Consider the following 23,964-nt stretch of genomic DNA (forward strand, 5'->3'; position numbering starts at 1 on the left):
TATTTACATATCCCGCTCCACACACACACACACACACACACACATACGTATGTACTCACAGTCCAGGAAGCACCACTTGGGGGACAGTTTCTGGCATGACAATGTCTTTGGTTTGGCTCCATCCCCTTCCTGCATCAAAGCAAGCAAAAAAGAATCAGGTCTCCTTTCCTACCCTCTTTTCAAAGCCTCTTCTGGCTTGCTCCAGCATAGATGCCTCAGGTGGACTCAAGACACATGCTTTGACACAAATCGGAAGGCATGGAGCACATGGATGCAGCTCAAGACAGATGCACTGGACAGATACTGATGAAAGTCCATCATGCACAAAAAAGGCAGAAGGGGTGAGGGGAGGTGGAACAGAAAAGATACACACCTCTGGAAACAGGCTCTGAATAGCGGAAGGGCTGAAGGAAAATCCTGTGGAAAGGGGAAGGAGCTGGGTTACCGCTACCATTAGGATATGCTTGCATCCCCATAGCTGTAGGAACCTGCAGGGTGCTCCTCACACTTTCTGGGCAGCCAGCCTCCATATTGGCCAGTGTAATCCAAGAGCAAGATTGCACCAGCACCAGCCAGGAAAAGGGTCTCAAGTGTGGGAAAGAAATTTAGGAGGAGGAGGAGGAGGGAAAAGACAGCAAAGAAACCATGTGCCATGGCAGTCCAAGTGCCCTAGTTTCACAATGAGCTCCAGGCTATGTTGGCCTTCCCAGCTGGACAATTTGATCACAGCTGCTTCTCATAATCCTTCTTATGACCAAAATCAAGCTTGAGAGGTTCCAGGTTCTTTTGCACTGAACACTGTATCCACATCCGGTGCAGTGTGTTTTATTACCTGCCTGACACCTAAGGGCTGGACAAAGGGCAAATCCGTAAAGGCAGGTAAAAGGAGGGGAAAGAGAGAAAGCAGTTTATGGAAGATTGCCCATCCATCTCATTTCCTTTGTAACCAAGCTCCAGGGAAGGGATTTCTCCATGCATTTATTGGCTTGAGCCAAAGCAGGAAGGTCAACAACATTTCCCAGCTAAACAAAAATATTGGTGTGTCATTCACAAAAGCTGCCAGGTAAGGTGCAAGCTTCACTTAGAACTGGAGGCATCACAGTGATGCGGAACAAAATCCTTGTAACTAAAACTCTAGGCAAGGTAACTGAAATTCTATACAGGTTCGAGGCATGAAGAAGTTATTATATTTGCAAAAGACTTGTTACAAATTAGAATGCATCCAACGTAAGTCACAGAGTAGACTCATTAAAATCAATGGACACAACTCATTTCATTTATTTCAGTGGGTCTATTCCGAGTATCAGTTAAGTTGGATACAACCCTGGAATATTTCCTCCGGCATATAAAGCAACGTGGGAATGAGCCTGCACTTACCTTGACCCCTGACCGCCTCCCAACTAGGAGTTACCTCCTTGGGTTACATCAGAACCGAGGACTTTTTTATTTATTTTAGGTATATTTACTTGCTTTCACTGACATTCCCAGGGCATCTTACACTGAATTCTTTCCTTTTACCCAAACTACACTGCATACAAAGCCCAGCTTTGTTACTTCAGGTTTTGTTCATGCAGGTTAACAGCTTTCCCCCACATTTCTTTAATTGTATGGGGCAGGTGGCAGTGGGGACATTTAGGTCGACTCTGAAACTATGCAGAGGCATAACTAAACTACTTCCTGTTGCTCTGTATGTTATGAATCGTAAGCAGAGGCAACTCCTGCTGCTCAGTCAACTGTTAAATTTCATTTGAGGGGCAGTTAATTACAACTGGAGAAGCACAGATACTATGGCAGCAGGGATATCCAAGTGGTATGTCACTTGAACAGCAGTAGAATTATAGCAAGGTTACACCCTCCCCTTCTCCAAGTGTTTTGCTTGCATCTCACCTCCTGAAGCCTCTCAATGTGGGTCCGGCATATCTCCAAGTCACTGTCTCCTGGCACAACGATAATTCCCAAGGGCACAGCTGGAAAGTAAGAAGGTTATCAACAAATACCACTGAACCTGCTAAATACATTCCTGGTGTATCAGGTATTCACTGAGCAGAAGCTAGGGGACAATTCATAGATGCAACACCAAGGTTGCATGTTCGATCCCCTTATGGGACAGCTGCATATTCCTGCACTGCAGAGGGTTGGACTAGATGATCCTCAGGGTCCCTTCCATCTCAAGCATCATACCATCTCACAATGCACATGGGAAGTTACTTATCTGAAGGTATCTAATGGACAAAATCTTTGTGCATGTGGAATTTTAATATGTCAGGGAGAAATGCTAGGCTAGAAGCCTTCTCTCACAGATGTATTAGCTTTGCGCATACAGGGAATTTTGATGTGAGGGCTCTTTAAAAAAAAAGACTAATTATATGGTAAGATGCTGCCATGCTAGAGTAATACATTTGAATAGGCTGACAGAAAGGCTGAAGGTGCCAGCGACTTGCCCACATGCTGTATTGTTATGGACAAAGGTGTGCAAGTATAAAATGGCTCCAGAAAGTTCCTGCAAGTTGTTCTAGGCACCCTTTAGCTAAAGAGGCTCCAGCAGCCTGGGCTGTGGAACCAGCTACTCACAGGCCTCCTTGAGCTTCTCCTTGTCGTAGTGAAGTGCTTCGTAGTCATGCATGCCAATTCGGCTTACGCGGATTCTCAGCCGTTCTGGAACGGGCTGCTGACTGTTTGCGCAGCAGGAAGGAAAAGTGCTGATTTAATTAAGGTGGGGCTGCTTAAGGAAAGGAAGACAGCATTGTTGTGGGAGGGAAGGGAGGGAAAGAGGGGGAGATATGGGGTGGGGAAAAAATCCCAGAATGTGATACAAAATCCCCATGCACAACAACAACAACAACTATTAGAGTAACATTGTAGCATTAAAAAACTTGTTATCTGACTAGTGGACAGGAACTCAAAACAACAGTTGCATTTGCAATCGGCTCTTCATTTAGTCCATTAAGGCTATCAATAGCTACTAGTCCTGATGGTTGTGTTCACTGTCATCAGATGTCAAGGAAATAAACTAACTACAGTATCTGACTTTTAGAAGCCACGTGAAGGCAGGCCTGTATTGGGAAATTTTTAATGTCTGATGTTTTACAATTTTAAAAAATATGTGCTGTAAGCCATCCAGAGTGGCTGGGGAAATCCAGCCAGATGGGCGGGGTATAAATAAAATAATAATAATAATAATAATAATAATAATAATAATAATAATAATAATAATAATTCAGCACTAAAATGGGCATCCAGTCTTTGAGAAATCAGAAGAAAAAACAAAGTGGCAGGCGGGACACCCCTGGGCCCCCGTTATGCCTCTAGCCACGCAGGTTGCTTCCATAACACTGGCCCCAATTGCCATCTCCCATGTACAAATGCAGGCAGGCCAGAAGGAAGGGAGGCACAATTCCTGGCTTCTTGGGAATGTGCTTCTTTATGTAAGAATGATAGAAACTTGCAGCAAGGTCTCATGGGCAATGTAGAGAGGCAGGAGACCAGCACAGTCTCAGTACTGGGACAGAGCTGAAGATGGGGGTTAAATGTTGCTAGTTCAGCACTACAATGCCAAATGGAAGTGTAACAAGCAGCCATGTAGATGTACCTAGGAAAGGAAAACAGGCTTGCCAAGAAGGGTATGAATGCCAGAAAAGACACAAAGCTTTCACAGATCCCCCCTTCACCCACCTTTCATTATGCCTTGAATGGGATAAGCAGCATAATAAAAACCTTCCTTCCCACCCACCCCCTCCCAAGCAGTACAATGCAGGAAGCTGTGCACCTAAGATCTTGTGCCACTCATTAGTGTCTAGGAGTCTGTGATACAACTCTCCACTCCCTTCCCCCAAAAGAAAATATAGCAGAGAAGGAACTTTGCTTCCACAGAGCCCTCTCTGTGGGCTCATATAACCCTGCTTCCTCCATTAATCATTCAGCTGCTTGCCTTTAGGACTAGGACAAGGCAGAGCCTTCCTGATAAAGCAGTTGAGAAAAGGCAGTTACGCTTTTATGGTGTGTGTGTGGGGGGGGGAAGGGTGCTCAATATCAGTGTTTTTTGGACTTCAGAAGACTCAGTGCTGCATAGCTAGAAAACCCAATACATTTGTCTGTAGAGACTTTAATTCTGTTGGGTTTTATATATCTTACATTCCATAGTATTAGAACTTGCCTTTAGGATGGTTTCCAATGCATTTTAATCCAAACCTCTGGGATATAGTAGGATAGAAATCCCGCTCAACTCAGCAGCTAAGCTCACAGCAGGCAGTCCTGCTAAAGGATGAGGAAGCTCTAAGCCTCACCACCATGCAAAAAGGTTTATTACACTTTGAACAGGCAAAGCCACCTTCACTCCCTGCCCCAAAGCCTTGGGGGTGGTCCCTTTGTCAGGTAGAACGTACTCATTAAGCAGAGGCATGGAGTTGCGCCTCTTGGTCTTCTGCACCATGTTGGCCTGGTTGCGCAGGGATATGCGAATGCAGGAAGCCCCCAGCTTGCAGGGCTCTCCGTCCACTTGCATGGGGATGGCCTTGGACGTGGTCAACAGCACCTCCCGGCACTGGTGCAACCGCTCTCCGTGGCCGCCCACTTGCAGTGCTGCCTACAAAAGGAAGAAGAATGTTGAACAGGAAGGGCCAACCAACGTCAGTGGGAGACTGCACATGACCTGAACCTGGGAAAAGAAATGTTTTCCCATGACCAGCAGCATCTGAGGCTCAAATCAACAGCCGCTCCAGCCCAGTATTGCCAACTCTGACTTGCAGTGGCTGCCCAGAGTTCCCAAGAGGGGTGCTTCCCAGTTCCTGCTTCTTCTGAGGACTCTTTAATGTTTAAGTAGAGATGCTAGCAGATGAACTTGGGAGCTGAGACAACATGCATGACGTATGTCTACCACTGAGCCAGGGGAGTGGGCTAGATGACTCTCGGGACTGTCAGGAGCTCTGCCTACACTTGAGCAGGACCCTGGCAGAGACACATGCCTGACTGGCATGTTCTCTCTCTCCTGGTCGATCGTTCGGGAGCTTCAAAAGCTTTCTTCTGCCTGAACATCACAGCGACCGATGCCAACTGACACCGGCACACTTAGGGAACCGCAGAATTTGCACATCATGTGTAACAGACCTCAACAACTCAGCATTTTGGCTTATCTACTTTATTTATATATAAACACACATGAAGCACTGCAACATGGCTCCCTCTCTCTCTAGCATCAAACAGCAAAGAGAAAAACAAAAACAAAGGCCAATAGTCCCACTTCACAGAACACAGTAACACAAACATCCTGTCTCCATCACTTCCCACTCGTGGAGTCAAAACACATACCGTCATGTGATAGATAACAATCCCATGACTGCAATCATGGAGCAGGAATTCTAACATGGACCCCTTCCAACTCTACAGTTCCATGATTCTATCTAGTCTAATACTTGTATCAGACAGCTCCTCTGGGCAAGCTAATAGTTAAACAACAGATCAAGAGGCTGGCACTGTCCTTGTCAGCTAGGCAGGCTTAGCGGCAGCTTAGTTGGTCTTGCTTACATGTTCAGGTTGCACCAGTGTTAGTGTTATAGAGGCTAGAAGTTCCAGTCCCTCCCCCCAATTCCAGCTGCATCTGCTGTCCTTGATGACCCCAGAGATCAGCCATCAGGAGCTGCCCTGGCTTACCAGCGATGTCATGGTGAAGCCGATGACCTCAAGGCAGCCGTCATCATGGCGCTGGGGTTCAAAGTCATGGTGCTCCCCGGGGTTGCCCCAAGGCATGGTGCCTGCGCAGTACCTGCACGTAGACAGGAAGGAGGGGAAGTGTGTTGGGGGCAGAGGATAGCACACCTCTGATCCCTGAGCATTGGGAGGGAGTCAAAGGAGGGGGAACACTCCCCGAGAGGCAGAGTTACCACTCACCTTGGAATGTTTAGGAAGACGAGGCATTGTGGCTTCAGATCTTGGATTTTGGGGGTCAGGTCTGTCCCATCACACTAAGGAAAGAGGAAAAGGCGACAGTCAGCTGTCAAGGCTGGCTGCAGCACAGAAGAACCCCAGGCGTTCTTTCTATCCCTTTCGTGAGGGAATAAAATTCTTAGCGCCTTGATCTTTCCCAAAGATGCATTTGTCCTCTCGATGCCTTCCGCAGGGTTTATCTTTAACACAGCAGCAGAATGACCTTCTCAACCCAATCAATAACCAGTGCCCTCCAAGTGCCTGTTGGCCCCACAGCTGACTCACCACCACTTTGATGTGTTTCGCTAAGTCTCTGGAGCTCCCCATGAGGAAATCGGAAAATGCCGTCTGCCAGAAGAAGAGAAACCGAGTTAGTTCACAGAGGCTGACCAGGCACTGACTAATTTCAAATGGCGCTCTTTGATCCCCACTCATCATGTTGCCTTGGCTCCACTAACCTCTTACCTGCTGGAAACAAGGCATGACCCCAGTCAGGATTAAATCCCATCTTCCCCCCCATCAAATGATGTCACCAGTGATGTCATCTTATGGGTGGGTAGATTAGGAGAACTGACCCCCAAGATTGGCCCACAGGACAGAAGTTCCCCACCCCTGTTCTAAAGGCTTCCCTGGGAAGAAAAACATTACAGTATGGCCTGCCCTCCAGATGCTCCACATGTTACAGTGAAAAACTCTGGGGACACACTGAGACCAAGGGAACAATTCCTAACTGGGCTGTGAAAGGACATCCCAGTGAACTTACCCCAGCATAGAACATTTTATTCCGAAATCGGCTGTTAAATTTCTCTGGATTGGCCTCTGCAGGGAAAAAAAGGTTGCTATGGGTTACTTGTTGCCACATTTGTGACATTAAGTCACATTTCTGTCTCCATGACTGGTTAAATCACAGAAGCACCTTCTCTGCATGCGCATCTCCCCACATTAGAAAAAAGCAGCAGAAAGTCTCTAGTCCCCCACCCAATATCCGCTACCAAAGTTGACCGTCTCTTGCCACAATGTGCTCACACAGCACTCTACTGTATGACAGGATTAGGGGATTATTATTTGTGCTAAACTAGCACTAATGTGGACCTTTACCCCTCTTGTTGAAAGGAAAGGCATTTGTTGTACCTTGAAGCCAATTCCTTGTCACTTTCTTCTCCCTCCTGAGTAAGCCCTCTGCTTTCAGCTCATGACCTCCAAAATCATAGGTATGGTTTCCCCACAGGAGGCCATCCCTCCAAGCATGGTGCACTGAGAGCACCTGTTGCTGCTATTTACCTCGGGACTCGTGGAATTCCAGTGTCACCCGGGCGTCAAAACCAAGGCTGAAATAATTGTTGAAGACATCAAGAGGGAGCTAAAATTGAGAGTGAGAGGAAACACCACTAAATCTGAGGCTTTGATGAAGGTGAAATGACTTTTCAGCTACTCTATAAATACCCATATGTGACTAAGCAAAGCAGAATTCAATGGAAAAATGCTCTCCTACCCATGAGGGGGATGGATGGGTGGAAACAGTAGTTAGGACAACAGGGTTTTGTCATAGAAGTGCCATGAACATCAAGAGACAAGGGATAAAAGCCCTGGAGTGGGGAGCCTTAAAGAGTGCTTTAAGGTAAGAAGTAGAGACTGTAGATCCTTAGAAATATGCCACGGTGGGGTTTTGTTTTAATTTTCATTTATAACAAAAAACAACAACCTTTCGATGATCATTCAACAATATTTCTAACATTTTAACCTCAACTTTCCTCCTCCTCTTTCTTCGGTTCCTTAAAGTTTTTTCCCCCTCCCCCCCTGCATATTCCAATTGTTTCAACTTATTCTTTTGATCATCTGTTATCATATATGTTTCAGAAACTGCAAGTTTTTACAGCAATCTTGCTAGTGTCTTAATCTGTTTGCAATTTGCTTGTAAATATTCAACAAAACATTTCCATTCCTTAATAAAAAGTTTGTTGTCTTGATTTCTTAATTCTTCCAGTTAAGTTTCACCATTTCTGCATATTCCCTTAATTTCTGTAAGCCATTCTTCTCTGGCCGGACTTCTTCTTCTTTCCATATTTGGGCAAATATCATTCTAGTGGCTGTAGTTGCATACACAAATAAGTTTCTATATTGTTGAGGTAGCTCTGATCCCACAATCCCCAAAACAAGTATGCTGTGGTTAACCTTTTCACACTGGGCAAATTGGCTATCCTGCTCCTTTCCCCATCTTACTTTCTTCATAGCTATCCTACTTGCTTACTTTACATACATGGAAAAAACCATTAGGTTAGCTGGGGGGCATTGCAGTTGCCATAACACACCTGACCCACCATGAAAGAAACCAGACAGAAGCATACTAAGTATATCTTTGGTGGGGAGACTGTGGCAGCTGGCCCTAAAAGGGCATGATGGTGTTGTGGGCCTCACCTTGTCTGCTGCCGTCTCGTCCTTCTCTTCAGTGTTTGCCTCAAGATTTGGCTCCACCTGCAGACTCCAGCGGTCCAGCTGCACAATCTCCCCCTCTTCTACATGCGACAGGATCTTTGACAAGGGCTCATCCGTGTAACCCTGTGGGTCGAGATGTTCTCCATGAAGGACTGACGCAAGATAGCGAGCATTAAGTGACCTCCTTTCGGGAAGGGCTGTGGCTGAGTATCAAAGGTCCAATCCCCAGCAAATTAAGCAGGGCTGGGATAGACTTATTCCTGGAAACCTGGAGAGCCACTGCCAGTCACTATAGATAATACTGACTTAAGAAGGACTGACTCAGCACATTCCATTTAATCTCACACCCCACTGCTGACCTGGAACACAGTAAAGTCTAGCATTGGTACCGAACTGGCAGTCTTACCCCACCCCAGTTCAACGTCCTTGCCAGGTCATTTCCGGTCCCCAGGGGAAGAATGGCCACAGGCGGTGGAGGGTTCAGGCGCAACTGGTCCAAGATGGAGAGGATCCACCCCACCTATTTAGCCAAGAAAGACAAAGGTTCAGACAGAAATTCGGCTGGGAGCTTCCCTTGCTTTTTTTTTGGCACATGGCTGTTTTCTCAATATAGGCCAAACTCCAAAAAATGGCAAAAAGAGAGAAGCTGTTAGGAACTGGGGGAAGACCCCATGAGTGGCTCCTAGGCCATACATTGCCATTTAATCTGGTTTGGAACCGACTGGTCACAAGCAAAGCAAAAAAAGAATTATCTGTGAATACTAAAGAGTTATGCAAAAGCAGCTCATAGTTTAGAGAGAAGTGGCATGTTGAATAAAGGTCAGCAGGGTAACAGTACCTGAGCAGTCACTGCAGTGATTTATCCACCAGCCACGCTAATCACAAAACCACCAATGCAGGCCTTGCTCACAAAAACCACCGTCACTAGCATGCAATTCTGCTAGCATCTTGGTTGAAGAGGAAACACACTGCATCCTGGGCAATGTAGTCTTGAATAATGATGAGTGTGTTATAGAACTTGGTGGACCCATCCTTCTCATTTGATTTAGAGCCAATGAACTGTCTCTTAATTGGCTATCCATGACTGCTATCCATGGTGGTCATGTTCTATCTGCACTGTTCAAGGTGATACACCTCCAAATGCCAGTTGTTGGGAATAAAATGTAGGGATAGTGCTGTTGCACTCGGGTCCTACTTGCAAGCTTCCCAGAGACGTCTGGTTGGCCACTGTATGAAGGGTCCTGGGCCAGATGGGTCTTTGGCCTGATCCTGGTCCTCTTGTGGCGTTATGACATAAACCCTGGCTTTCTTCATAACTCATCAAGTGTTCAAGGGATCGCGGCCACTTACCGTACCATCTCCCCCACATGCCAGAATTCGTAGGTTGTGCACTTTGCGATACATCTCCAACCTGCACAAAGCCCAGAAGAAGTGATAGTTAAGAGGACAAGAACAGAATGCGCAGCATTAACAGGAAGCAACCCCTCGTTTTCATATAATCTTTCAGAAATGTAGAAGCCGAGTAAGAACCCATAAAGACACGTTTGTCTTTGGAACCAATCCTCAATCTGGCACAATCTTCATGCTACCAGAAAGAGCTGTATGGCCAAAATCAGAGGAAGAGGGTACTGGGAAAGAAGGGCTGTACTTTGGATGATGTAATTTAGACTAGGAATTCCCAACCCCACTTATTTGGGAGAAAGCTCCACTAAAATCAATAGGATTTACTTTTGAGTGGACATGGGTAAGGACTGCACTATTAGATTCTCCTTCCTTCAGGAAGCAGAAGGTGTCCTGGTTAGAAGGTGTAGTTCTTTTTTCTGCTGCACTAACGGAAAAGAAGCATAGCTGCTAGGGACTTGTGATGAATTTGAGAAACGATGGTTCTGCCCTGAAGTCTGCTTCATTATCTGCGTGTGAAAAGTCTCTCTCTTAGCCCAGGTGGGCCCTTCAGATGTTGCTGAACAATAATTTCCATCACCCCTGGGCACTGGCCAAGCCTGCTGGGGCTGATGGGAATTGCAGTTCAGCCAAAGATTCCCTAATTCACCTCATAGGGTTGTTCATTTTGTTCTATTCCACTCTCTCTTTAGACCATTATCAGCACTTTTCAACTGAAAGTACTTCACTGTATATCAAGCAGTACAAGTACCACCAGTTGAAAAGCCCTGCTTTACACTGTCAACAGTAGCTTAGATTGAATGGGTCATCCAGCTTGAAAAATGACAGAACATCAGGTGTTCCCACTCTTCTGATACTAAAGTGCCACTCTCTGCTCCTTGGAAGATATACAGGATGCAAATGTAAACACACACACACACACAAAAACCAGAATATGTGGAGATTTTCCGGGAATTTCAGTCCTGTGTCTTTTAGAAAAGGCCTCTCTACTGGGATGGGGCTAAGACTCATTCAGACAGATACTCACGCTTCTTTGGGGCCTCCCTGGCTGAGATCAAAAACTTGTCGAGGGTTGAGGTACCACATAAATGACTGGATTATTTTTGTTCCCTAAAAATTATGGAGAAAGAAGGGAGTCAGGAAATTCGGAAACAAACTGAAGAAGGACTAGGGCTAAAATACAGATGTGTCAGTATATGGTCTGCAACCAATGGAATAAAATGCTTGAAAAATACACTTACCTGATTCCCACCACTTTTGGGGTTCACAAACACAAGCAGCGGCTTCATGAGAGGTGCTGGGACAGGCTTGATGACGAAGGGTTTCCATCGCCCTTCCTGCAAAATAACATTAGTAATGATTAAGGATAATGACCCAGATTATGGTGAAATAAGAGCTTATGCCCGGGAAGCTCAATTCGTTTGTTTTTGTAGGACCCCAGTTCTTATCACCATTAAAGTCTACATTACTCTCTTAATACAAGTTGCGTAAAACTGGACAAAGGTGCATGATCTGTTCTTCATGGGCAAATATAAGCAGGGATGTATTTTGGCTTTGGCAGAAGTTGGAGTTCAATGTTCATTTCTGGTCAAGGTCTCTGGAAACAGGCATAAATATAATGGAGAAAGTTGGGCCACTGGAAGCTTCAGCCATCGGTTGCCAGCCTTCTAGGTTTCATTACAAAAATACAAAGTTGTTTTCAGCCTTTTCTCCTTTTGGGCTTCAATCCCCCCCATCCTGAGAAACAAGCTGTCTCCTTTAGGACTGCCACTAACGTTGCCTCAGGTAGGGAAGCAAAAGCTCCCCAAGCCTTTAATCCCATGTGATCTGTTAGCCATATTTAGGATTTATTGACAATGTGGTATCAAAGCAGCATTAACTAGGTTCTCCTCCTCCATTCAAAAACAGTACTTAAATTCAGTGACTAAACCTTAATGATTTTAAAATGTGGTCCTCCATTTGCTGCAGTGTCTCTCTGCTAACAAGTCAAGAGCCATCCTTAGCACACAGCATCCTTAGTAAACTGACAGCTGGTGACTATGCAACTAAACTGTACACTATTAGTGATCACCGGAGACTAGTAATTCTGTGACAGAAATGGGGACTCTGTGGCCCTCCAGATGTTTCTGAACCACAACCCCTATCATACCTGGCTAGGGTTGATCAGAGTTTAGGTCCAACTCTCATCAATCCCAGGGTTATATTATAAAGGAGCCAAGGGAGGGGGTGGAGGGAAGTCAGGGGATTCAAGTAATCCCATACTGTGGATTCAATACGGATCGTATATATAGTTGTTTTAAATGTTTTATTTTATGCCTTTTATTCATCTTAAAGTAATGCTTTTGTTTTTGTGAAAATTAATAAAAATATTAAACAAAAAAAAATCCCAGGGTCCCTATCTTTGGAAAAGCAACTGAATGTGTTCCTGAACCATATTCCCAGCAGAAATAGACTAGAATTCTATGGCTGACCCCTCTCCTCCTCCCTTTGTAGAATAGCACAATGAAATGTTGAAGCATTCAGTCAACCAGAGTTTCCCAAGGTAGCAACCATGACTTCCCAGTTTGGACAAAATGGGAAATTCCGCTTAACTGTAAAACTTCCTCATGTTGCTGAAGGGTGCTGCAAAGAGGATGCTTGAGCAATCAAAATGCTCATACATACGTTTGCTTATTAAGCCAAGATAAAATCATTCAAAGACAAACTATGTCTTCTAAAATTCATCACAGATTATATCAGAGAATTCATCGTAACTGTTTTTATCTTGCATGGTTGATCATCAGTGTAAGTTTCTCCATTTTTTGTGGTTATATACATTTAGTTACAGCATCTAATCCTTCTTATGTTTGTTATGCCAACTTTAAGATAAAAATGGATTTTCTATATACAATTATTGGTTTATAATGCAAGTATTTATATTATTACGTTTTGTTCAGTTCTTCTTAATTTTTGAGCAGAGGATGCAGTTCTGCCCTTTCAGAGATTCCATTTGGGAGATTCCATGCAATTTCACTGTTTTTCTTGAAATTGAGGAAAATCAAAATACCTCCTCTATTTTGATATGTTAGTTAGAACGTTTGCTATTTGTAAATGAACCAAGCAATTGTTTATGAGAGCACAGATTATTTTTTAAAAGTGTTCCACTTCCCCCAGCATGCTAAAAACATTTGTAAGTAAAACACTGGAGGAAAACCCCAAACACTAGTCTATTGCCTGGTATTTTTGCCACTGATCTCTCAGCACCACCACCTCTTCAGTTTGCATCTTAGTTCTCAGTCTTTCCCTATCCTAGTTCTGTTCTCTGACCTCAGGACCCTTCTTGCTGGATTTCCTCCTGAACGATGTCCTCTTTTTCTTCTTACTTGACTTTAGCGGGTTCTAGAGATGAGGGAAAAGAAGAAGCAATGTAAACGAGGAGCTGGTTTAAATGAGCCCCCTGTTTTAAATGCAAAAGGAAACCCGAGGGGGCAACCTACTTGGGGATGCCGGACCCGTAGGATCCAAGTGGGGGGGATGACAACAGCGGCATGTGCCCCTAGTGAGCAGGGCTCCTCAATGTGCTGCAGCATGAAGCATGAAACTTTACTGTGATACTGAAAGGAAAAGGAGAGAGCCAGTTAGTGTCTACAGAACTGTCCAGGACAATCACAGCCTTCAGTGTGTCTGTTCCAAACACCGGCCACGTCTACCCACGCAGCAGAATGATGTAGCAATCAGGGGGTAAAGTGATAAGGAACGGGCTGTACCACTTCAGATTGCAGGGGGCAGGATCACCATTTTTAATGCTCCCCTTACTTAAAAACTAAACAAGAAGAGGACTAGTACTTCCAAACTCTACGGGGGGGGGGGGGGGGGGGCCAAAGGAGGCAGAGGTGTTTGTGTTTAGAAAGGGAGGGCAATTTAGCAAACAGATACATGCTGCACTCACTGCTTGCTTACACCAGGAACAGCTGATGGCTACAATCTCCTTGCTGTGAAAGGCGAATTTTTGCTGGAAACCCTGCACAGGGAGACAGGAAAATAAGGAGAAAGTTGCACGTCATTTCAAGTTTCTTTTTATATCATAGCAATAAACCTGTGGTCCATGAATTTACAACAACAAAGAGTCCTGTAGCATCTTTGAAACAAATAAATGTAACGCGACGAGAATATATTGTGGACATTGGAGAAGAAAGACTATTTAAGTATACGACCACGGCTGCGCAGATGTTATTGACTCAGAGATGGAAAGAAGATAAAGTCCCGACCAGAGAAGAACGGCAGATTAAGTTGATGCATTATGCCAAAATGGCAAAAATGACCAGAAGAATCAGAAATCAGGAAGACCAAAATTTTAATATAGGAATGGGGGAAATTTATAATTTATCTTAAAAACCATTGTAATCAGTTAAAATCATTAGTAGGATTGGAATAACACTCGTAGTTTAATTGTGAATTTTGGATATAATGGAGATGTAAAAGGTTTGGATTATTATAAAAGATGCAGGAGGAAATGACTAACAATAGGACCCATAAAGGTGAGGAGGGAAATCAAGGAGATTAGTTGGAATCTTGTTTTTATGTTGTATGCTGGATATGTGATTGTAAAACCTCAATTTGAAAAACCAAATAAATAAATTTATTTTTAAATAAATAAATTTATTTTTAAATAAATAAATTTATTTTTAAATAAATAAATAAATAAATAAATAAATAAATAAATAATTTATATCCCACCCTCCCCAGCCAAAGCCGGGTTCAGAGTGGCTAACAGTAGTAAAAATAACACAGTTTACATAAAATCACAATCAATTAATTGAAATACATTTTAAAATCAATTCAAAATCAAATTAATGGCAACCTTTGGGCTGGAGTGCTATGAGGATTACAGAAGGAGAGGGTCAGACTGCGCCTTGGCCAAAGGCCTGGTGGAAGAGCTCTGTCTTGCAGGCCCTGCGGAAAGATGTCAAGTCCTGCAGGGCCCTAGTCTCTTGTGACAGAGCGTTCCACCAGATCGGAGCAACGGCCGAAAAAGCCCTGGCTCTAGTTGAGGCCAGCCTAACCACCCTGTGGTATCTCCAAGATGTTTTTATTTGAAGACTGTAAGGTCCTCCATGGGACGTACCAGGAGAGGCGGTCCCGTAGGTACGAGGGTCCTAGACCGTATAGGGCTTTAAAGAAAGAATATATTGTGGACAAATATCCTTCATCAGACACATAACTCTTGTCCCAATGTGCTAGTCTTTATAGGACCAAAAGGAAGTGTATTTCCCCTCCTACAGTCAGGGCTTTCCCACTGGTGAGTTCCGGCACCTCTGTAGCATGGCGCTTGGGACTGCACGACGGAGGCTGTGGGTGGAACAGTGATCGGTGGGGCGCAGAGAGGTGAGCTCAACAACTTTGGGTGGGTGTTACCCCTACGTTTCTGAAAATGGTCTGTGAGTGAGAAGCTTGCCATGAATCTCAGTTATGACACAGGGGTGGTTGTTGTTGTTGCTGTTGTTAATGTGATTATATAATTATGTAACAATTATAATATGTATGTTGCTGTTGTTTGGAGAAGGAAAACTCTGAGCCCTCAGCGCCTTGAGGAATATCTTTGGGAGAAGAAAAGGCTAGGGAGTAAACTCTACACAAATCCAGATTAGAGTCCCTAAGACTATTGAATGGCGCCTTGTATGCCTCCTTCTAGCAACTCCTGAAGCCAAGCTGGGGTCAAATACATTCGGTGCTCCTCATGCAGTGGTCTGACTTCACCCCGCGAGGCACATTCTATTGTCTCTCGAGACAAACAGATGCCAACAATGATAGTAATTTATTTCTAAACCACCCATCATTTGATAATCACAAGGCTGCATATGACAACAAAATTTAATTAATTAATTAATTAATAAATAATAATAATAATAATAATAATAATAATAATAATAATAATAATAATAACAACAACAATAATTTATTTATACCCCACCCATCTGGTTGGGTTTCCCCAGCCACTCTGGGCGGCTTCCAACAAAACACTAAAATACAATAACCTATTAAACATTAAAAGCTTCCCATACAGGGCTGCCTTCAGATGTCTTCTAAAAGTTTGGTAGTTATTTTTCTCTTTGACATCTGGTGGGAGGGCGTTCCACAGGGCGGGTGCCACTACCGAGAAGGCCCTCTGCCTGGTTCCCTGTAACTTGGCTTCTCGTAGTGAGGGAGCCGCCAGAAGGCCCTCGATGCTGGACCTCAGTGTCCAGGCAGAATGATGGAAATGGAGGCGCTCCTTCAGGTATACTGGATAGAGGCCGTTTAGGGCTTTAAAAGCCAGCACCAACACTTTGAATTGTGCTCGGAAATGCACTTGGAGCTAATGTAGGTCTTTCAGGACTGGTGTTCTATGGTCTTGGTGGCCGCTCCAAGTCACCAGTCTAGCTGCCGTATTCTAGATTAGTTGTAGTTTCCTGGTCACCTTCAAAGGTAGCCCCACGTAGAGCGCATTGCAGTAGTCCAAGCGAGAGAGAGATATATTAAAGCCAGGCAATTCAAAACATATTGTGCAGAAGACTCAAGTTCTCTCAAAAGACTGAATAAACATGCCCTCAGATGGAAACAAAGAGGTGGTACTGAAGAGGCCTCAGAAAGATGCGTAGCAGTGTCAGAAAACAAAACTTCAGTATCGCTTCCCAGCAACTGAAGCGCTTGATATAAGCTCAAGTTGCGTAAGAATCTTGATCTGAAAAGTTTTTTTTTGCAGATCCCAATTCCAGCTTCATTGTACCCTTCAAGCTATATCCACACAGGTTTCCCCCTCACCTTTCCACACTGTCGACATTTCCCTTCCTGACGTCTCCGGTGTACCCAATGATGCCGCACGACTGTAGGCTGTGGAGAAACATGTGAACAGTTTAAAAGACGAGGAAATGGGAGAGACACATATACCGTCCCCTGAGCACACATCTAGGCTGGGAGGCTTAGAAGCCGAGGCCTCCAATGCTGCCTTGACAATCCAGAACAGAGTAAGCCACCTTCACCTTCCCCTGCTTCAGAACCCGCTCAAACTCAGAAAGTATGCCTCAGAGCCAAACAAGGACAAATGCAGAGCACTTCCAAAGGAAAGTATTCAGCGCCCATTACTGAAGATGAAACAAGTACTTTCTTTTTAAGATGCACCAAACCCAAACTATTCAAAACGATATTACATGGCATTGAATACAAGAATAGTCTGCCATCTACATATTTGCCGCGAGCAATACCTCAAGACTATGAGCAAGCAATCCATGTTGCAACACAGAGAGATTATGCTATATGTAGCTTTTCTTTCTGAAACGAGGTTAAATACACAGGAGTAACAGGCAAGGCTGTGCTTAGCGGCAAAAGGAACAAATTCCTGGTCCCATTTAACAACACGAATCCTCACGGCTTCAAATTTATTAAATTGTTAGAAGTCGAATGAGTATAGGCTGTTTAGTGAAATTACCTTAACTTAACCACAACATGAGATAGCTGCTCATTTCATGGTTATGTCGAAAATAAAGCTCTGTGGGATGCAATCTGTAGCTTTGAAGGTGGCTGACAGGATGATTTTCAGCAATCCTATGCACTAAGACTTCTCTCATTGACTGAAATCAATGGACAGGGGCAAAGAGCAGGGCTTTCTCTGCAATTAAGTGCCCTCTCCCTTATTGGATTTCTCACTCTTCCCCACCACACCGCCCCGTTGCAAAAAAGAAGAAAAAAAGGCCTTACTGGCTATCTTTGTCTCTCAGAAATTAGCTAAAGGCATTTTATTTCAGCTGGTGTTCAGAGGCAGAAACAGATGCCAATTTTATGATAACTTGTTATTTTTTTATTCCCTGTAAATGTTTAATTGTTTATATATTTTTATGGTTGTTAATGTTTTACTACTAACTATTGCTCTATTCTTAACTGTAAGCTGCCCCAAGAGCCATTTTATGAGGGCCATGTGGTAGGATATAAATGCAATACATACATAAATAAATTTGTGCAAGTATTCAGCAAAGACCATAATTTACTTTTTTTCCTAGTCTCTGTTGAAAGCGAACGCTGCAAGCACTGCAACTCAGGAAAATGTGACCAGGTATTTATTTTTACGTCTTTTCCTGTACAATCTTCTTAACATTTCTTGATTACTCAGATATTCACCAGAATCACTCCAATAATGATCCTATTAGGAGTCACAAAGGTGAGACTCAAAGACAGGCTGCACTTCTAATCCCACCAAGCCAAGAGAAAACACACCAAAAAACAAGTCAGGATAAAACCTAAGGGTTACCATAGTGACTTGGTTACTAAGAATGACAGTTACAGTGGTACCTCGGAAGTCGAACGGAATCCGTTCCGGAAGTCCATTCGAATTCCAAAACGTTCGGAAACCAAAGCTCCTGCAGCCAATCAGAAGCTGCGGAAGCCACATCGGATGTTTGGGTTCCAAAGAACATTTGCAAACCAGAACACTCACTTCCGGGTTTGCGACATTCGGGAGTAAAAACGTTCGACTCACAAGGTGTTCAGGGTCCAAGGTACGACTGTACACCTTCCTCCACTGGGAATGCTATGTCTGTATGTTAAAATTTGCTTGGCTCTTTAAAAATATGTTCGAAGGAAGATTCCTTTAGGTCTACATCCAGTTTGAGAGCTGGTGCAAAGTCTGTTCAGGTGAAGCACAGGTTCAAGTTTTCTCTATGAAGCTGTAAGCATGTGGATGTGTTAAAATCTCACTTCAAGTATGGAAGCTGCCTGATGGTTTGCCAGTATGGATACTCATTGGCCCAGCCCTCTACCTTTCAGCACCATGGAGAGTTCTCTTCCTCTAGGGACTGAATTAAGTGGTGGAAGTATGCCGTGACTAGCCACGCACTCCCCAGCATGCACCAGTCCCTTCAGAGGTTATTACTAGTAGCTCAAGAGTAGTCAATGATGTTTTTGGGTTACAACTCCCATTACCATTGATCATTAGTCATACTGGTTGGTGCTGATGGGAGTTGTAGCTCAACAGCATCTGAATGGCATATCACTGGCTACCTCTGTACTAACTGGTAAATTAGTCCACTCTTTCCTTAGATTAGAAAACTCCACTCCTTACTATAATGTATCAATAACAGATAATGGGTGGCATCTCATTGTTGTACCTCGATGTGCAGATTTTCAAAAGAAATGCTCAGGAGGGATGGGCCATAGCGTGTCTTTTACTGCTCAGACACCTGTTAGCACCTCAAGTTCAGGGGGGTATACAACTTTAAACCTGGCTATGGGCAGTTTGTCACCTCAGAACCGAATGAGGCCAAAGATTTCACAGCCACCTGCATCAAAGGGTGCATGCACACAATTTCCTTGTGCTACAGATCAATAAACAGTCCACAAAGCTCTTACCTCTCGGACATTTCTTGATCCAGATTCCCTGAAGGAAGGCTTGCATCGGAAATTTATCTGTGGATTTAACAGAAAGATGGGTGGAAAGCTTTTTTTAAAAAAACGAAACATAAAATGTGGAGCATTTCTGTCCTGTGAGGAATACATTATTTGCCATTGCCTCTTTCCTCCCACTCAGTCCTCTCAATGAATAATTGAGCATATGCACATATGAGATTACTTTATATTGAGTCAAGCCATCAATTCATCTAGCTCAATACTATCTATTCTAACTGGCAGCAGCCCTGCAAGGCCTCTCACAGAGGCATTTCCCAGCCCTGCTGCTTGAAATCATTTAAGTGGAGATACCAGAGACTGAACCCAAGGCCAACTGGATGCAAAGCTATCAGCTTTGGCATCTCTAAATGCAAAAGTTATTTGCCTACAGAGTCAAGAAGGAACAAAATATGACAGAGAGAGTTTGGTTCTTAGGAATTTCTCCTAGCAGGCATATAAGCGTTCATGGAAATTGGATCCGGCAGGAACGTTCCTTTTTTTAAAAGGAGGCTGATATCCCATCTCTCCAAGCACAGCCCAAGAGCTTAACTAGATTTTACTCACTTTCTCTAGCTGTTCTATGCAGGGTGTGTGGACTACAATCTTGCAGGCAGCACACTTGCGCTTGGAGAGAGGTTTTTGCTGCAAGACAAGGAAGACAAGAAGTTTACATCATCTGCGAGTGACTGGCAAGCCTGCAACAAGCTCAACACTCAAATAACTGTTTGTGCAGAGAAGAAACCATATGGAACACACAAGTGTAGGGTAAGAATGCTGCAGGTAATGGCTTCCTCTTCGTTCTTCCATCCCAATATATGCACCAGGGCAGAGGATGGAGATGGAACGGATTGTGTATGGAGTGCATTACCTCCCACTTTTGTTGCCCATAATGAAGCAAATGGAATCCAGGCACTGAAATATATTGACCGACTGATCACAGTCCCCTACCCACAAAGCAAAGGGTGCCATCAAAGGGATAGCTGGAAATATGTATTTATTTCTATCGTTCTGTATACTTGAGGTGGATTCTCATTTTTCCAAAAGCCTTATAAATTAAAAACATAAAAACACCATGCAATCAGGGGGAGAATTACAAGCTAATTTAGATGAATTTGCATCAAGGAAGTTTCTTCCAGCTCTACAAGATAAACATAAAGCTTGTGATTGCATTTCCGCCTGCTTTTCTTTATTTTTAAATCTTCCTGGAAAGCTTTTTCAGTGTGACTCACCCTTTTGAGGCAGCCAAAAAAGATACAGGCGCACAGTACAAAAGGGGGAGGAAAATCCTGAATTCTAATACTAGTAAGATACAGTGGCTAGAATGAATAAAACTCATTTAGGTAGTTTTAGGTAGTTTTTAAGTAGAATTTGCTACTTAAAAAAAAAAAGTTGGGAGGGCAAGGAAGGTCACCAAATGCTGAACAAATAGTATGCAGAGATAAGGAGTGTGTGGACTTTCGGCAGAATTACCAACTTATCATCACAGAAAAATAGAAGTGTAGAGTTGGGTCCCTAATAGTCCTCTCATCCAACCCCCTGCAGTGCAGGGATATCAACTAAAGCATCCATGACCTTTGCTTAAAGAAGGAGTGTCCACCACCTCTTGTGTGAGTCTTACTGCCAAATAGTTCTTCCTGATGTTTAGTTGGAATCTCCTTTCTTTTAACTCAAATCCACTAGTTTGGGTCCTACCCTCCAGATCAGGAGAATACAAGCTTGCTCCATCTTCCATGTGACAGCCCTTCAGATATTTGAAGATGGCTACCAAACCTCCTCTCCATCTCCTCTTTTTCAGGATAAACATACCCAACTCCCTCAACTGTTCATGACAAGGCTTGGTTTTCAGACCCTTGATCAACTTGGTCGCACTCCTGCCCATCTAGCCCACTATCAAGAGTGGCAATTCATTCAAGGCCCCAGGCAGTCTTTCCTAGTGAGTGATGCTGGGGGAAATGAGTCTGGGTCCTTATGAGCGGTATTCAACTAAGTTTTACCAGGAATCAACCCACTTATTCATATTCATGAATTTCAATGGATCTACTCCCAGTAAAACTTTAGTTGAATACCACCCAAAGTATGTACTCTGCCGCTGAACCATCATTCTCTATTACACATGAAGCTGCTTTGCACAGCACGACTAGTTTGCCCTTGCACTGCTTTCCCTCAAATTGTTAAAAGAAGACATGGGCAGGGTGCGGGGAGGCGGGAGAAATAATTTTCCATGAGCAAAGAGTTTAAGCCCTGCTTGGTGGTTCCAATCCAGTTCAGGCCCTCCACCTCTAGGTTTTTGGTTTTTTTAAGAGTTACAAAAGAACCTATGCAGCAAAGATCACATCTAGTTTGACCCAGAGGCTGTTGCCCGACTCCCAGCAGTTCTTTGAGACCCTTTTAAATGGAGCCGCCAAGGACCTTCTGCACAAAATGCTCATGCTCCACCACTAATACATTGCCCCACTTTTACTTAGACATCTTTGTAGAAATACGCTGTAAATGTGCAGGTTCTCTCTGTGCAGCTAATAACACTACACACACACACACACACTGCAATTCAAAACAATAAGCAGAAAGGTTTCTCATGTTCATTCTTCCAGATTTTGTGCTAGACACCAAATCCCACAATGTATGCTAAGTATCCTTTTAAAATCACCAGGTGCCAATAGAAGTGATGTCATGTGAAGGGCCACTCCCCCCCCCCCCCCCCCCCGTACACTACCCTCATTTTCCCCAAAGAAAAATATTTGCTCACATAATCTCTGCTTGATGGTATTCTGGGATGTGCAATTTAAGGCATTTTTTTGTTTCCTCCACTAGATGGTGGTGCAGACACACAAAAATCAAGTTGACCAGTTAGGGGCATCCTCTTGCCAAGACTTACCAGCATTTTTGCAACACAGTTTTGTTCCCCCACATAGCAGAAGTCCCCAGAGACATTGGTTTCAAACCAAATGTGCTCCCCGTAAACTGCAGCCTCCTGAAAGACAGAAGTAATGTTGTCATTCCACAGTACTGTTGCAGGGTCACACTCAGTTCAGAACCTAGCCACAATTCCATCCGGTCATTAGCTTCAGGGGAACTAACTTGACTCTCCACTTCAGCCCCAAATATGAACTGAGTCAAAACTACACATTGCTTTAACCAAGCTTCTTTTTGGCAAGACTCCGCCGCCACACACATGCCTCGGCATCATCCTGTTGCACATTCTGCTTTCCTGTGCCCACCAGTTATTTGCCATTGACCTGAAGCAGGTACAAGGAAAGGATTTGGTTCAGCCTACAAGCACGACATGAGACACGGGTGGCGCCACAGAGCCTAGGACTTGCCGATCAGAAGGTCGGTGGTTCGAATCCCCGCAACGGGGTGAGCTCCTGTTGCTCAGTGCCTGCTCCTGCCAACCTAGCAGTTCAAAAGCATGTCAAAGTGCAAGTAGATAAATAGGTACCGCTCCAGCGGGAAGGTAAACGACGTTTCTGTGCGCTGCTCTGGTTCGCCAGAAGCAGCCTAGTCCTGCTGGCCACATGACCCGGAAGCTGTACGGCGGCTCCCTCGGCCAATAAAGCGAGATGAACACCGCAACCCCAGAGTCGGTCACGACTGGACCTAATGGTCAGGGGTCCCTTTACCTTTACCTTACAAGCATGACATACCAATGGCTCTGATCAATGGGGAGCATAGAATGGCCAAATACTTTCAGGTATAGATATGGGGACAGGAAGGGACTTGCCAAGGTGGCAGGAAATAAACAGATTTCAACACATGGCTCCCATTTGACCTTCACAGGCTAGCTTTGAGTTCACCCACATGGCAGCTTCCCATGCTGCCTGTTGATTGCTGCAATGCAGAGCACAACCAGAGCTACAGGAACCATCCTGTGGAAACTCAGGTACCATCACTCCAGAGAAATGCACTACTTGTTTCCTGACCAGACCTGCTTGGCTTCAGCAAGGCTGATGCATCAAGTGACTTGACTTCAGACTACACCCTGGCCAATGATACCCTTGCTCCAGAAAGCCACCTATGTGTGGATTTGTACTGGGCAAAACTTATGCAGCCGAGCCAATGGGAAAGAACCCATTCATTATCTTTCCCTGCTCACCTCCCCCCAAGGGGAGAAGGTAGAACTTACGCTCCAGTCGACAGTACTGCGGATCTCCCTGTCTGAATCGCTTCTCAGGGCTAGTGGGGGGGTTGGCTGGGCAACCAGGTGCTGGAGACCAGACTTGGCAATAGCTTTTCTGAAAGACAGGAAGATTATCCATAAAAACACCTGGAATCATATTAATCATTATTATTCCTAAATGCAGCATTTGCAAGCCTTCTGGGGGGAAAGGATGCTAAAAAGAAAGGCATTCCATGTGTTAATATCAATTCAAAAAAGCTGCCTAAAATGAGGCAGAAATGATTGGAAATCACAGAGCAGGTAATACTTGCCCAACTCAGCGGTAGGCAGTAAGTTTTATTTTCTACCTTGTGGCAGTGAAAAACAGACTATTCTTCACAACTGCTTTAAGTCATGCCACACAACAACTACTAATGAATGCCAAGTTACTGGCAAGCTGAAATTTACCATGTGGATTTTGTACCATGCCACTGCAAACACCAGCCATGAAGAAAGGCACGTGGTGGTTTAGTTAAAAAAAATCCAAGTGGCAGTTGAATGTATACTATTTCCATGAATCCTTCCTCCCAAAGGTGTGTGTGTGTGTGTAGCATATTCCATGAACAGATCACTATTCTCTCAAGTGGATGAAGACTAATAACACAATAACACAGGCTTGTGAGACTCCTGGGAAGATGAAACAGAGCCCAGGTTTCCTGCTG

At 44.2% G+C, this 23,964-nt stretch overlaps 1 protein-coding gene across 3 annotated transcripts in view; it reads right to left on the minus strand.

Moving 5' to 3' along the window:
- Positions 1 to 23,964, minus strand: part of DGKZ (diacylglycerol kinase zeta) — a 112,668-nt gene that overhangs the window by 23,673 nt on the left and 65,031 nt on the right. For 2 of the 3 annotated variants that reach the window (XM_028727018.2, XM_028726992.2), the window contains 22 exons: positions 23,270 to 23,378; positions 22,022 to 22,117; positions 19,711 to 19,788; positions 19,111 to 19,167; positions 16,534 to 16,602; positions 13,682 to 13,753; positions 13,230 to 13,346; positions 13,060 to 13,131; positions 10,995 to 11,090; positions 10,781 to 10,863; positions 9,703 to 9,763; positions 8,759 to 8,872; positions 8,335 to 8,475; positions 7,201 to 7,279; positions 6,683 to 6,738; positions 6,205 to 6,267; positions 5,884 to 5,957; positions 5,647 to 5,758; positions 4,383 to 4,582; positions 2,572 to 2,672; positions 1,888 to 1,967; positions 60 to 129 (listed from right to left, as the gene is read on the minus strand). In XM_028727018.2, the coding sequence (XP_028582851.2) occupies positions 60 to 129; positions 1,888 to 1,967; positions 2,572 to 2,672; positions 4,383 to 4,582; positions 5,647 to 5,758; positions 5,884 to 5,957; positions 6,205 to 6,267; positions 6,683 to 6,738; positions 7,201 to 7,279; positions 8,335 to 8,475; positions 8,759 to 8,872; positions 9,703 to 9,763; positions 10,781 to 10,863; positions 10,995 to 11,090; positions 13,060 to 13,131; positions 13,230 to 13,346; positions 13,682 to 13,753; positions 16,534 to 16,602; positions 19,111 to 19,167; positions 19,711 to 19,788; positions 22,022 to 22,117; positions 23,270 to 23,378 (2,000 nt within the window). Of the gene's footprint in view, positions 1 to 59; positions 130 to 373; positions 418 to 1,887; positions 1,968 to 2,571; positions 2,673 to 4,382; positions 4,583 to 5,646; positions 5,759 to 5,883; positions 5,958 to 6,204; positions 6,268 to 6,682; positions 6,739 to 7,200; positions 7,280 to 8,334; positions 8,476 to 8,758; positions 8,873 to 9,702; positions 9,764 to 10,780; positions 10,864 to 10,994; positions 11,091 to 13,059; positions 13,132 to 13,229; positions 13,347 to 13,681; positions 13,754 to 16,533; positions 16,603 to 19,110; positions 19,168 to 19,710; positions 19,789 to 22,021; positions 22,118 to 23,269; positions 23,379 to 23,964 lie in introns of all 3 variants that reach the window. The other variant, XM_077928783.1, reaches the window with a different exon arrangement.

This window comes from Podarcis muralis, chromosome 1 (assembly GCF_964188315.1).
Source record: "Podarcis muralis chromosome 1, rPodMur119.hap1.1, whole genome shotgun sequence".
Classification (NCBI taxonomy): Eukaryota; Metazoa; Chordata; class Lepidosauria; order Squamata; family Lacertidae; genus Podarcis; species Podarcis muralis.